This window comes from Bombyx mori, chromosome 15 (genome assembly GCF_030269925.1).
Source record: "Bombyx mori chromosome 15, ASM3026992v2".
Taxonomy (NCBI): domain Eukaryota; kingdom Metazoa; phylum Arthropoda; class Insecta; order Lepidoptera; family Bombycidae; genus Bombyx; species Bombyx mori.
This window is the reverse complement of record NC_085121.1, coordinates 839,984-854,833: the sequence shown is the minus strand read 5'-3', so window position 1 is coordinate 854,833 and position 14,850 is coordinate 839,984. Positions and strand designations below refer to the sequence as shown.

At 37.5% G+C, this 14,850-nt stretch overlaps 2 protein-coding genes across 2 annotated transcripts; both read right to left on the bottom strand.

The window, feature by feature from the left end:
- Positions 1-569: 569 nt before the first annotated feature.
- Positions 570-5,454, bottom strand: LOC101739033 (zinc finger protein 664). Its single transcript, XM_004928644.4, has 6 exons — positions 5,194-5,454; positions 4,617-5,097; positions 3,485-3,653; positions 2,828-2,919; positions 2,107-2,285; positions 570-1,038 (listed from the first exon to the last, which is right to left on the bottom strand). Exons 1-6 carry the CDS (start codon positions 5,302-5,304, stop codon positions 874-876), a joined length of 1,197 nt encoding a protein of 398 aa, XP_004928701.1. The 5' UTR covers positions 5,305-5,454; the 3' UTR covers positions 570-873.
- A 1,269-nt stretch (positions 5,455-6,723) lies between these two features.
- LOC101744948 (uncharacterized) lies at positions 6,724-9,781 on the bottom strand. The gene is made up of 3 exons (XM_004928765.5): positions 9,135-9,781; positions 8,606-8,704; positions 6,724-7,328 (listed from the first exon to the last, which is right to left on the bottom strand). Exons 1-3 carry the CDS (start codon positions 9,384-9,386, stop codon positions 7,107-7,109), a joined length of 573 nt encoding a protein of 190 aa, XP_004928822.3. The 5' UTR covers positions 9,387-9,781; the 3' UTR covers positions 6,724-7,106.
- Positions 9,782-14,850: the final 5,069 nt, after the last annotated feature.

Below are 14,850 nucleotides of genomic sequence, written 5' to 3'. Positions count from 1 at the left end.
TCGGTTTTTTGGTCACGCACAAAGGGGCCTCAGTAGCTTGGCGCGCGCGGTCTGGACGATTTAGAATCGCGTGATCTCCGCCGTTATGGATATTTCTTAATGTTAATTTCCCTATATAGGGAGAATAAATGTTTGATTTGCAGTCATTCGTGCAAAATTAGCTTCAGCTCCATCATCAGTTACCTAACTCTATAAAGTCGAGTCCCATATTCCAACCGCTTTTTAAAAATTGTTTTAACCCAATACTGTCATTTTCGTTTTCGTAATTTTTGCCGTAAATATACAAGTAAAATGTAGGTTGCTGCTGCTACGGCTATTTGTCGCCGTCTTTGCACGTGTGACTCCATAGCCAGACAAAATTCAACTGATTCAGTATGGATCGGGAGGAGCGCGTTGGAACAGCCAGTCAGGATCGCAAAAGATTGCTGTTGGATCAACCTAGAACGATCCACGCTCCACGCATCACGATCTTGGATCGCGGGATCGCCGATCCATTTTGGATCGTCCGGTGTGGATCCGGCTATATAAATTTAATATTTATATGTATTTGAAGACATTAAAAGACCGTGTTTTTAAACAAAAAAGGTAAAATTTTATTTTTCTTATTATTTAAATACATAACATATTAATGTGTTTTTATTAATACTGTTTGACTAGATTTATACAATGGAATGTACATAGTTTATTGTTATTAAAAATTGCGCGAGTGGCAACATACTTAGTTGCTGTTTTTATATTTTATTTTCATTGAGTGTTTCGTTACCATGGATATTAGATAAATATTTGGGAAATTATAAAATGTGTACAAATAAACTCCGATATTAACCTAGGACAGTAGTTTAAAACGTAAAGTATTATTGTAAGGTCCAGATATTAGTTGAGGGTCCTGCCATCTCTGCGCATGCGCGGTATGTCGTGCAGAGCGAGTCTGTGCGCGCGCATGAGATGAGTCTTCCGTTTCCAGCTGTCGGGGAAGGCTCGTGCGCACCCCGGGCACTGGTAGGGGAGCTCCCCGGTGTGCGTGCGACGGTGTCGACCCTGGAACAACAACCGAGCGATAAGACCACTGTCAATGAACGCAAGGAATATAGGAGGAACATATTATTAAGGGTTGAGAATTAGAACGAAATCAATGGACATTGCTTGCAGTTCATTGTTTTCTGGTTTATTTCAGTTTTCAGGTTACATGTGGTACGTTCTCTATGTTTCTAATGGACAAAATTTAAAAAAAAATACTATTAGGCGACAGCTAAAGTCGGTCTTTAAAAAAAACAAGTTCTTTCCTACAACACCGTTTTTTTTTAATAAGTCCTTTCTTACAACACTGTTTTATTCAGACAACGCTCACAAAAATTTGGTTTAACCATTTCTGTTTCTCGATTCCCTTTATTTTATTTTGACTCTACGCGAAAATACTGAACTGGCTTTACTGCACTGTCTGATTGCTGTGACTAACTAACTGGATTGACTGTGACTAGCGCCCACGAGGCCGCCTCGGTTTTTATACTACTCTACAATGCTAGTCTACGCAAATTAGTGGAGTGTTGAAAGTATATAACATGAACTGCTTGTTCAGCGTAACAAAAGGACATATATGAGGCCGTCAGCGCAAAAATGGCCTAACCCGCAATTTTTCATATTCATGCTTATAATTTATTTAAAATACAATAAATTTTGATGCAAAACTATCCATAGTTTCACCCATAGTTAACAGATGGCTTTGTGAACATTATTTTATGCGTATTGTTTTTTTGCCTTTTTTAATTTTTTTATTGCTTAGATGGTGTGACGAGCTCATACCCCACCTGGTGTTAAGTGGTTACTGGAGCCCATAGACATCTACTACGTAAATGCGCCACCCACCTCGAGATATAAGTTCTAAGATCTCAGTATAGTTACATCGGCTGCCCTACCCTTCAGACCGAAACGCATACTGCTTCACGGCAGAAATAGGCAGGGTGGTGGTACCTACCCGCACGGACTCACAAGAAGTCCTACCACCAGTTGCCTACTCAAATTCAAATTTAATTAAACCTCATTGCTCCATAATAACTATGGTAAGCATAGGCCATTTTTGCGCTGACGGCCTCATGTAACAGTACGCACCAGGGCGCTGGCGTCGTAGAATCCCTTCCCGCAGTGTGCGCAGAGGTGCGTGCGGGCTCGTGCGTGCGCGCGCGCGTGGCGCCGCAGCGAGGAGCTGGCGGCCGCGCGGAACCCGCACACGCCGCACGCGTGAGGCTTCTCGCCCGTGTGCGAGCGGATGTGGACCGCGAGGTTGCTAGCTGTTACAGTAAATTCTTATAATCTATTGTTAGTGTGTACAAATTCCCTTCTAGAAGGACTATAATTAATGCAATTGTATTTTTATTTTTTTATTGCTTTGATGGGTGGACGAGCTCACGGCCCACCTGGTTGTTCGGTGGTTACTGGGGCCCATAGACATCTACAGCGTAAAGCGTCACCACCTTGAGATATGAGTTTTAAGGTCTCAGTATAGTTACAACAGCTGCCCCACCCTTCAAACCGAAACGCATTACTGCTTCACGGCAGAAATAGGCAGAGTGGTGGTACGGACCCACAAAGAGGTCCTACCACCAGTATTAAGAAAATATTGTACAATATGGGTCTGTTACCTAACATAATTATATAATAATATATATATATAATAAATAACATGCATTAATTTTAATAATAACATCTAAAACTATAGTATTTTCTTCGAGCGCAAGATTCGTAGTAGTATTTTAATTATTTTTACAGTTTAAACTCGCATTTATGATTTTACATTACTTCCAATGTTTCGAATATGAATCAATAACTATACCTTGAGCAAAACTCCAGCCACAGTATGAACATAGGTACTGTTTGTCACTGTGAACTTTCATGTGACACTTTAACACACTTTTCAGTTTAAACCTGGAAATAATAAAACAAACAAAATTACATAGCATTACATGAGCTACAGTAAGTTTGAGGTTCAACATCCTGTAATATAATTACTGATCATAAGTCTTGTGGATCCCAACAGGTAGATACTACCGTACTGGTCATTTCTGCTGCAAAACAGTAATGTGTTCCAGTCTGGTGAGGCAGATGTTATGCTATATAACTGAAGCTAGTTCTAACCTAATATCTCAAAATTGGTAGTGTTATTAATGTGGTAATGTCTTAACACAATGTGAGCGCATGAAGCTTCTCATCGTTTGAGCATAACACTTGTGGAAATTTCAGTGGGCTCATGGACTCCCTACATAATATACGGAATATTCCAAGACACACTTCAGAGAATGCAACCCAATACTGTATTGTTCATTCTTATCAACGTCTTATTTCTCATTATTCAAATTCTAGATTAATTACCATTAAATTAAATTATTGAGAATTGTAGATGTGGTTTATGTGGCCTCTTCGAATAATTTAATACTAAGAGATTGTCTGCCTCAGTACTGGTACTGGTGGTAAGTTAACAGTTCTTATTTACCTCTTGTTACAAGTTTCACAAGCGTAAGGACGTACATCTGAGTGTGCTCTGAGGTGTGTGGTCAGCTGTTTACGATGCTTATATCTCTTTCCACATGTTGAGCAAATGAATTTGCGATCCTCCGCATGTGTTGTCATATGGGACTTGAGCTGTGTGATCTTGTTGAAAGCTGAAAATGGTTCAAAACATTGTTAATAGACAGGTGGTACTTTTTTAAACCACATAATAAGCATGAAAACGCTACAACTTTTGAAGTCGTCGTGGCCTAACGGATAAGACGTCCGGTGCATTCGTGTTGAGCGATGCATCGGTGTTCGAATCCCGCAGGCGGGTACCAATTTTTCTAATGAAATACGTACTCAACAAATGTTCACGATTGATTTCCACGGTGAAGGAATAACATCGTGTAATAAAAATGAAATCCGCAAAATTATAATTTGCATAATTACTGGTGGTAGGACCTCTTGTGAGTCCGCACGGGTAGGTACCACCACCCTGCCTATTTCTGCCGTGAAGCAGTAATGCGTTTCGGTTTGAAGGGTGGGGCAGCCGTTGTAACTATAATTGAGACCTTAGAACTTATATCTCAAGGTGGGTGGCGCATTTACGTTGTAAATGTCTATGGGCTCCAGTAACCACTTAACATCAGGTGGGCTGTGAGCTCGTCCACTCATCTAAGCAATAAAAAAAAAAAAAAAAAAAAAACGTAAGTTTAAAACATATCAATAATATAACACATTAAACGTCAGACTAGAAAGTATGTTCAACCTGGTAGACTGGACTTTTTGTGACTGCCACATACAGAATGATAATTGAAAATTCTTACGACTGCAACGGATATTGTGTCTGCTGTTTGAGATCTCAGAAAATAATGCAAACATCACTGTTCCCAGAGGTCATTCCTAAATTTCCTTGATAATATTTGTAAAAACATGACGTAAATTTTTGGATGATTCTTGATATATTGGTATGCCTAGTCAAACACATGGCACCAATCATGGAATTCAATAAGTTAAGAGCTTTAAGGCTAATCAACATGTGTTGGTACTTAAGCAATATGTTTGAAGACATTTAAGTTAAAAACATGAGTTGAATTCATAATAACAAGTTTTTTGAACTATTTGTATCTTACTTTTGGAGCACTCATTACACATGTACTTCTGGCCATTATGTTCATTAACCATGTGTTTGTTGAACCAAGCTTTAGATGTGAATCCTTTATGGCAAACGGGGCATACGTTTTTCTTTTCTTCTACTTTTATGTCTTTTTTTTCTTCACAAACTCGTTCTTGATGATTATTCAATACATTTTGTTCTGGGACTTTTTCGGGCTCACTTTCATTAAGATGTACGTAGTCAAGAGCATTCAAAATTATGTCACTGTAATTTTCGATCGTACTACTTATCTTGCATTCAGGTAAAGTTAGACGACTCTCTAAGCCTTCGGTATTCTTCAGATCTGGTTGCACGGTAATGACTATGTTGGTATTTGATATTATGTTTTTGAGAGTTACATTTACTTTTAAGGCTTCCGTGATGAATGTGTATGCTGATTCTATTTTAATAGTGCAATCGTAACAGAACTGCTTTGGTAGGGTGTCTCCATCAAATACCTGCAAATTTGAATTGTTTTTTTGTAGATAATGTATCATAAATTCCATTAAGCAACAGGGCATTTTTTATCACTTTCTAGTTACTAAGAAGCTTACTTTTATATTAGTACAAAAACAAAACATTTCCACAGCTTTTGGATCGAAGTTCTCTCTCTCCCAGGACGCTACTTCTTTCATGCAACTCCTACATAACAGTGATAAATCCATTTTAATAAAAAACTCTCAAATTATTAAATAAATACAAATAAGTTATTGAGCTAGTTTAGAACCCGTTTTGTAGTGCGCTTAATTAAACATAAATAGTGTGCGAACTGCGCGATATTTCTATTTTGAAAATTTTGAAATATTAATTTGACACACGATGTAGTAGCAGTTCTATTTTTCCAATTGGAAAGGCAAAAATATCAGACCATACTGCCTAATATTTTATTAATTTTTTTGTGAAACATGATAATAATATGAAGTGAAATAAAATGAAGTTGATTAATTTGGAATATTAATAAATTAGCATGAAATGAGATGAGATGGGATGAAATATAATCTCAGTAAAATGGTGGTCATTTTCTGAGACTTCCCGGAGAATCCCGAGAAGCTACGTCCAGCGGCTTTGTTTGAAACTCGATGTTTTTTTAAATAACTATAGATAATACACTTAATTTTTAAGATTAGCGAATATTTTTGTCCAGCAGAGGCAAAAGAGATATTTATTGATCATACACCTAATGAAGGACTATTGTCTCTTGAGTGGGAATGAACTCTCTTCTCAATTTTATCCTCTACTAAATTTTTGATAGCCTACGGGTCTATTTCAACCATGCACGGACGGGTTACGAGCTCAACCTGAGAGAATTTTGCGAACACTAACCCTAGCAATAGCACTGCTTCACTGAATATACTATCGGAATCGCGATCTACTGAGATCCGCGAGAAAATGATCTATGGGCTATGGGCTAGGATGAATATGACGAATTTACCGTGAACGGTGACCGTTGCTTGGGGATTGCTTTAACCGGCTTTCTGATGCTGTCTACAGATGCTTACGTATCAGTTCTAAATGGAAGTAGGCGATCGTGAAGATAGATTCTACACATACAACGCTACTCTGACGGCTATCCTGCAGAAAGGGTATCCTGAAGAGAGCTTAAACATGCATGGGCCGCGTGAACGAACACTACACTTGTATAAATCATGACAGATCTTCTCAGTAGTAATTGAAAGTGGAGAGTGAAATCTAGTAGATAGTACTTTGTGGTAAAACAAAAAGCAAATTCACTGTGACTTCAGGGGATTATTAGGAAAGAACTAAGAAGCCACTATAACCTACCGTTGTGCACTTCACCTAAAATGTATTAGACTAATTGTCAAATATTTTATTTCGTGAATTAATAAATATTTCTTCGGGTTTAAACGTGTAATCAAACATTCAGTAAATGTTATAGACGCCGGTATACCATACCCACCAATCATTCATTGATTGACAACCGACTAAAATTGAATGACTATAGTATCTCATTACACTTTAAAAGATTTTTTTTGTTATTAAAGGAATAAAAGTTAGGTTCTCCAATTTATGTAACCGATGCTCTAGTTCCTATATTCATTATTTTGTTTAAATAAAACACAAAATTCAACTGTGTAGTTTTATTTTAAAATTTTCTGTGTTCCCGCATGCGTTTGTCTTGCTTATTTACTAACAGTCATTCATACCATAGTTAATATAGTTATTAATGAAGTTAATATGTTGCGATTTGAAGGGTGTGTTAAATATTATCAAACAATACAGACGTGTATATAAGTGTGTGTACCAGCGTAAATTTCCTACTTAAATATTTAGTGTATTATCTATGATACAGACTTTATAGACAGAGTACCTGGGTACCTAAATGTCGTCATGTCTCAAATACGTTGATTTAATAACAATAAAGTTGAAATGTTTAAGGATTCTGGCCACAGATGCACCGCGAGATTGCCTGCCCATCTACGACACTAAAAAAATAAAAGTAAACAGTTTATATGTTATTTTTTACTTGTCCCTTAAACTTTAAGTTCGGTTTCTGAGCACCCAATAGTTCTATTAGTTTGTCAATGCCTTCGCCGGTTAGTGGAGAGGCTTCCAGTAGCGTGATTGAATTGGGCAGTTCCTTGCAGAGTCTTGTGTATTGCAACATCAGTAGAGCCTCGTTGCGCATTTGGCGATAAGCAGCATCCATTTTACTTAGAACTAGAATGAACTGTAACGAAATAAAACTTTTATTATGTACTGACACAGGAAATACACAAAAAACACCCTTAATACGTTTATGAAGTCGTCGTGGCTTAAAGGATAAGACGTCCGGTGCATTCGTATGTAGCGATGTACCGGTGTTCGAATCACGCAGGCGGGTACCAATTTTTCTAATGAAATACGTACTTAACAAATGTTCACGATTGACTTCCACGGTGAAGGAATAACATCGTGTAATAAAAATCAAACCATAAAATTATAATTTGCGTAATTACTGGTGGTAGGACCTCTTATGAGTCCGCACGGATAGGTACCACCTCCCTGCCTATTTCAACTGTGAAGCAGTAATGCGTTTCGGTTTGAAGGGTGGGGCAGCTGTTGTAACTATACTGAGACCTTAGAACTTATATCTCAAGGTGCGTGGCGCATTTACGTTGTAAATGTCTATGTGCTCCAGTAACCATTTAACACCAGGTGGGCTGTGAGCTCGTCCACTCATCTAAGCTATAAAAAAAAACGTAAGTATTTAATTTTGTCTATATCTAGTTTTTTCAATGATCTTAACTATTGCCGTTTAGGAAATATTATTAGTAATTATTGGCTTTATTGTCAAGAATAATTCACAGGTTAATGTGAGAATATGGGTATGCCAATTTTTATATATTTTTTACAGAGGAAGAATTTTAATGGTGGCCCGAAGCCTTCCCAGTTTCACCAGGATGGGTAGACGAGCTTGGTCACTCTGCAGGGAGTATAAGATTTCCGGTTATGTTATCTGTGTGTTTAGTGCAAGTTTATTAACATTATCGATAGCGTAAAAGTTAAGTCACATTTGTATGGAGTTGGAACGTTTGCCGCTAGGGGTGCTGTTCTAATTGCATACAAAGAGCTAACGGCTCACTGAATTTGACCCTCAATTTGGGGGGCCAAATTCAGTGAGCCAACTTTTACGCTATCGAAAACGTTAAAAAACTCGCAGTAAGCACACTTCTTAATAATAGTAATAGTATGGTATTACCATCATGGCATCGATCTATTTTTTGACTAACTATAGCTATTTTCCATTCTGATCGCAGTTCATGTCATTGTCATGTCATAATTGTGAGAAGTTCTTTCGACCCCCGAATCATCATAATTTGGAGCAGTGAACAATAGGAATATATCACAAGAAAGTTTGGAAAAATCACTTTAAATACGATACAGGAATGCTTAAAAACGCTTTTGACGCACTTCTTTGCTATTAGGGTTTAAGGAATAACCAAAACTTATTTGTTAAAATGGTACCTTCGTATTTTTGAGACGTGGTTCAGCTAAAAGCTTGTACAACAGCACAGTAGCTTCAGAAATTTGACACAGATTAGACGTGTCCACCACGTAAATAATCTGTAACATTAAAGTATGAAAATCATATGAGTGGAAGTGGTTATCGGAGATCTTGAATGTACTTCACAACGTGAATACCGCCTTGAATTTTGATAGTCGAAGTAAAGTATCAACCATCAAAGAGGAATGCAAGACTGTTTTGCAGCAGAAGTAGGCAGAATGGCAGCTGACACCGGTGCTGTATTAGAAAACGTTGCCTACATTACGCATGCACCGGTTTTGTCGGTCAGCTGGCAATGGCCGTATTTACTAGAGTTTTGTTAACAAGTGCGTTTATACTGTGTAAAGATAAGTCATACAATTATAAATTCGAACATTAACGAACAAACGACGAACAAATAATTAAAAATTAAGAATTTGAAAATCAAAAAAAGGGGGGGCTAAATTCACCGAGCCATTTTGAGCTCATTTATTTTTAAACACAACTTACTTTTTCAACTCCATCTAAATAGTTATTCCATAATGGCGCCATCTCTCCGCCCACTTCGCGAACTGACAACATTTGTTTTTTTCCATTTTTATTTAGATAATGAATGTCGTAAATATTCGTTCCTATCGTCGGAACAGGACTGTATGTGTAGTCTATACCTTCAGCGTGTTCTAGTTTTTTCATTAGCGTAGTCTTTCCTGAGCCTTTTGGGCCTAAGCACAGTACACTAATTTTCTTATCTGGCTCGTTCATTGTACGTTAATATCAAAGTAAATAGGTTTGTTAATAGGTGCACACTTAATTAGCTAAAGTGCTTGGACTAAAATATAGAACATTTTAGTAGTAATGGCCAGTGTTGTTTTATCAATACCTTGTGTCTTAGAAACCACTATTATAATGTTTTTTGCTATTGGACAACAGATGTCGCTCTTACATTAGTCTGAAACCTTTGGTTTTTAGCTTACAAATCTGCTATTATCTGTTATTACTCTAAAAGATATGTATTTGTGATAAAACTGAGACATAAAAGAGAAACAATAACTATTGTTAGCGTAAGATTAGAAAGTTCCTGCCCTAATGGTATGACTAATACCTACCAACTTTGTTTTATAACGGTAATGCTGCTTTAAAACAATATTGTGTTAACCTACGAATGGTAACAACTTTTGTGAGGAGGCAAAGTACCTGAGACAAACGATTTCTGGACAACGATTAATTAAAAAATAGTTAATAATTAAAGACTAAAAATACACGCTTCAATATCAAGTCGAACTATTAACTTCGAATTATCATTTTTTATAAATTTATTGCAATGGCGTTACAGTAATATAATTTTAATAAAATAATGTCATCGGTTTTTAGTCTCCGCCAACTTCCAAGATTTGAAGTTGGTGAAAATTACTTTGAATGATTCCGTGAAATACAAAAAAACAAACAGACCAAGCCAATAAAAGCGTATTAACATGGAATCCGTCAAATTAATTAATATTTTGAGTTCGTTTAATAAAAATATTAATTTTCTTATTTCCATAATAAATAATACCGATAATACCAATTTCTTACTGGTGGTAGGACCTCTTGTGAGTCCGCGCGGGTAGGTCCGCCCTGCCTATTTCTGCCGTGAAGCAGTAATGCGTTTCGGTCTGAAGGGTAGGGCAGCCGTTGTAACTATACTGAGATCTTAGAACTTATATCTCAAGGTGGGTGACGCATTTACGTTGTAGATGTCTACGGGCTCCAGTAACCACTTAACACCAGGTGGGCTGTGAGTTCGTCCACCCACCTAAGCAATAAAAAAAAATTACTTTAATGTACCATGAAATGAGTAATGAAAACAATTAATTCATATACATCAAATTTCCGAAAAACAAGAACTTTCGTTTCACAACTGTGGTCAGAAAGTGATTGAAAAAAATACAAGACATAATACAAAAGTGTCAATTATGATTATTATAATCGTTAATAAATCTCGAATTATAATATTATATCGATAATTAAATGTGTCGATGACGGAAGTGAAGCACTTGTCTGGTAAGCTCAAAATGGCGACCGTGAATTTAATGAAATCAATTTGAATTGTCACACAGGTGGTTTGTCAATGAATATTTTCGGATTTGAGGTCGTACGAAGGCGATGCATACGAAATCTTGTCGACCTTAAACTTGGATTACGTAATTTTTACAGCTCAATGCCACTGAGCCAAGACATAAGACTGCGTACAGCCACAATGAACTATAATATAATTAGATTTTTTCAATAATTCATGATGATAAATTATATGACTTGTAAAGTAAAGGATATCAATATATATATAACTAGTCAGGTCATAAGTATTGTCACACAGTAAAAACTTTTCTTTTAGAATGCTGGCCACAAAAAAGTTTATTGAATTCGAATTTCGAATTGTTCATGAAAATAAAAATGTATACTTTTAGAGTTTTACTCATTTTTAAATATGGAGTGGATGCTTAAAGAAGACCGTGTTGCAGTTATTGCGTTGCATCGTTGCGGTTACGCGCCAATTCAAATTTTTAACATACTGAAAAATTTGAATATAACCAAAAGATTCTTTTATCGTACCATCAAACGATACAATGAAGACTCTAGTGTAGATGACAGGTCAAGAAGTGGTCGCCCTCGGTCTGTTAGGACTCCAGCAGTGATAAAAGCTGTGAAGGTGCGAATTCAAAGAAATCCCAAACGTAAGCAGAAACTGTTGGCCCTTCAGATGGGGTTAAGCAGAACCACGGTGAAAAGGGTGTTAAATGAAAACTTAGGGCTTCGGGCATATCGAAGAAAAACAGGACATCGTTTGAATGCTCGTTTAATGGACCTGAGACTGAAGAGATGCCGCGCTTTGTTGAAGCGGTACGCGGGAAAAAAATATCGGGAACTTCTTTTTTCGAATGAAAAAATTTTTACCGTAGAAGAGAGCTACAACAAACAAAATGATAAGGTGTACGCACACAGTAGTGAAGAAGCGAGCAACCGTATTCCGCGTGTCCAACGAGGTCATTTTCCATCCTCGCTCATGGTATGGTTGGGAGTTTCTTATTGGGGCTTAACAGAGGTACATTTTTGTGAGAAAGATGTAAAAACGAATGCAGTTGTGTATCAAAATACAGTCCTGACGAACCTTGTGGAACCTGTTTCTCATACCATGTTTAATAACAGGCACTGGGTATTGCAACAAGATTCGGCGCCAGCTCATAGAGCGAAGAGCACACAAGACTGGCTGGCGGCGCGTGAAGTCGACTTCATCCGGCACGAAGACTGGCCCTCCTCCAGTCCAGATTTGAATCCGTTAGATTACAAGACATGGCAACACTTGGAGGAAAAGGCGTGCTCAAAGCCTCATCCCAATTTGGAGTCACTCAAGACATCCTTGATTAAGGCAGCCGCCGATATTGACATGGATCTCGTTCGTGCTGCGATAGACGACTGGCCGCGCAGATTGAAGGCCTGTATTCAAAATCACGGAGGTCATTTTGAATAAACTTTAATGTCATAAGAATCTATGTTTTGTTAAGTTCATTTTGGTATATGAATGGTTACATATTGAATAAACTTGTTTCAATTATTTTACATTAAACATGTGACAGAATTTATGACCTGACTAGGTATTTATTGCTTAGATATAGACCGTGGTTACTGAAGACCATAAACATCAATAACGTTAATGCTGCCTCTCACTTTAAGATATGAGTTTAATGTACTGGTGTTAGGACCTCTTGTGAGTCCGCGCTGGTAGGTACCACCACCCTGCCTATCTCTGCCGTGAAGTAGTAATGCGTTTCAGTTTGAAGGGTGGGGTAGCCGTTGTAGCTATACTTGAGACCTTAGGACTTATATCTCAAGGTGGGTGGCGCATTTACATTATAGATGTCTATGGGTTTCAGTAACCAGCCATCTAAGCAATAAAAAAAAAGACTTTTACAGTCCAAAGGCCACCTCGCCGTTCAAACCGAAACTCATTATTGCTCCACGGCTGAAACAGGCAGGGCGGTGGTACCTACCCGCACGAACTCAGATGTCCTACCACCAGTAAAAAAGTTACGGTGTGACTTGAAGTTTGGATTAAAAACATAGTGTTTCCTTCAGTTTTCGTGCGTCGATTCTCTCCCGTTTATTAATGTCAATATATTATTTCCGACGTTTTCATTATAGTTTTCGAGATCACAGACGACCAAGATGTTATTTGTCGACATTTGTGCACATTGTGCTGAAAATTAATATGCTTATAATAATATACATAAAGTATTTTTAATTCTGTATGAAAACATTTTTTGAACTTTTGTTTATAGTAATCTTAAAATGAAAACGAGGTTCATGTTGTTTTAGCGAAAGTCAGCTTTCTTGTTCTTTTTGTAACCAGAAATCACTACGGGATTCCAGGGTTGCTGCCTTTTAACCACACGATCTCATCATCATCTGTGGGCACAGCCGCCCATTGTATTATCCGATATTAATTTTATTTTGTTTTATATTTATTATATATGTCGGAGAAGCCACAATTATTAACACCAACGTCAGACATCATAGGGGCGAATAGGGTGATCGAGCTAAGAGAAATATTGAGTACACTAATCACGTTTGTTGTATATATCTATACTTAATCTATACTTAATATTATAAAGAGGAAAGATTTGTTTGTTTGTTTGTTTCGAATAGGCTCCGAAACTACTGGACCGATTTGAAAAATTCTTTTTCCATTAGAAGCCGACATTGTCCCCGATGAACATAGGCTACTTTTTTTTAATAAAAAATTATTTTATTTTTTTGGTTTCATGTGTGTTTTAATGTTTCCGAAGCGAAGCGAGGGCGGGTCGCTAGTCTTAGAACAATTAGAAATCTTCTCTTGACGTTAGCAAACGAAAACAAATGACAGTTCTTAGGGCGGAGGCACCGCTCTTCAAGAAGGCTGGTTGGTAAGTGTGATGGCGTCTACGCGCCTCCATCGGCTAGGCTCTGTCGTAGCACGAAGTTAGCCGAGTTCCGACGATACCGCAATCATGCTGCTATCGCTCGGGAATCGTACTGTGTTTCGTTTAGCTACCAAACTAATGACCGTCTCTGACATACATCATCATCATCATCATCATCATCAACAGCCCACAGTCGTCCACTGCTGGACATAGGCCTCTCCCAATCCTCACCACTGAGCCCGGTCTGCGGCTCTCCTCATCCACTTCTTGCCGGCCACCGTGCGGAGGTCATCGCACCACCTAGCCAGGGAGCGTCCCACGTTACGTCAATTATTATATACATATATATATGAGTTAACTTTTACGCTAACGAGAACGTTAACTCGCACTAAGCAAAGTGGTCACGAACAAATTAACCCATCAGAGTGTTTTTATAAATCGTTTGTGAATTTACGAAATTTAAAAAAAAACTGTACGCACGACTTAATAATAATAATAATAATAATAAAGCCTTTTATTTCCCATCACCTAAGTATTACATGTAAATATTCTTAATATATATCGTAATATGATTTTTACATTTTGATCTATTTTCAGTTTTGTTTATTTGATTTGCGTACATCAAACTTTTTCTTCGATAGGAACCCCTATTTGGGTATAGGCCTCCTCCAGCTTAATCCAATTTTTTTTGTTCTTAGCTCTTTTCATCCATTATTTTCTTCTTTTGTTTTAGCTATCCCTATCTTGGCATTGAAGTTTCCCACTAACAGGACATTTTCACTAGCTTGCGCTTGCGCTTCTTGTAGTGATTCGTAAAATTTTATCGATTTTTCTTTAGAATCCTTTTCAGTTGGTGCATACACTTGATTTATTGATTGATATTACCATTCTGTTGAACTCCAGTTGAGGTATTGCAACTCTTTAAGATAAGCCTAAGAAGCTTACTAAATTTAAAAATCCTACTTTACGCATGCCAGGTGCTTCTCCTTTAAAGCAGAATATAAAGTCTTGATGCTCTTCGATGCCACTGCCCATCCGTCTAACTTCAACTAAGCCTAATATTTTTCTAGTGGGTATACTAGTTCTATGTATCTTGTTATGGATGCTAACGATTTTACATTAAATGTTCCAATTTGTATTGATTTTTGAGGTACTGTTTTGCTTACTGGAGGGTTATGGTCATTTTCCCCCACGGGGACCAGCCGGCTTGGGGGAATGTTTTTCTTGGTTGTTTTTTGCAGGTTTGTATTATAATGATTGTTATTATTCCGGTTTCGAGTGTATGGTGATCG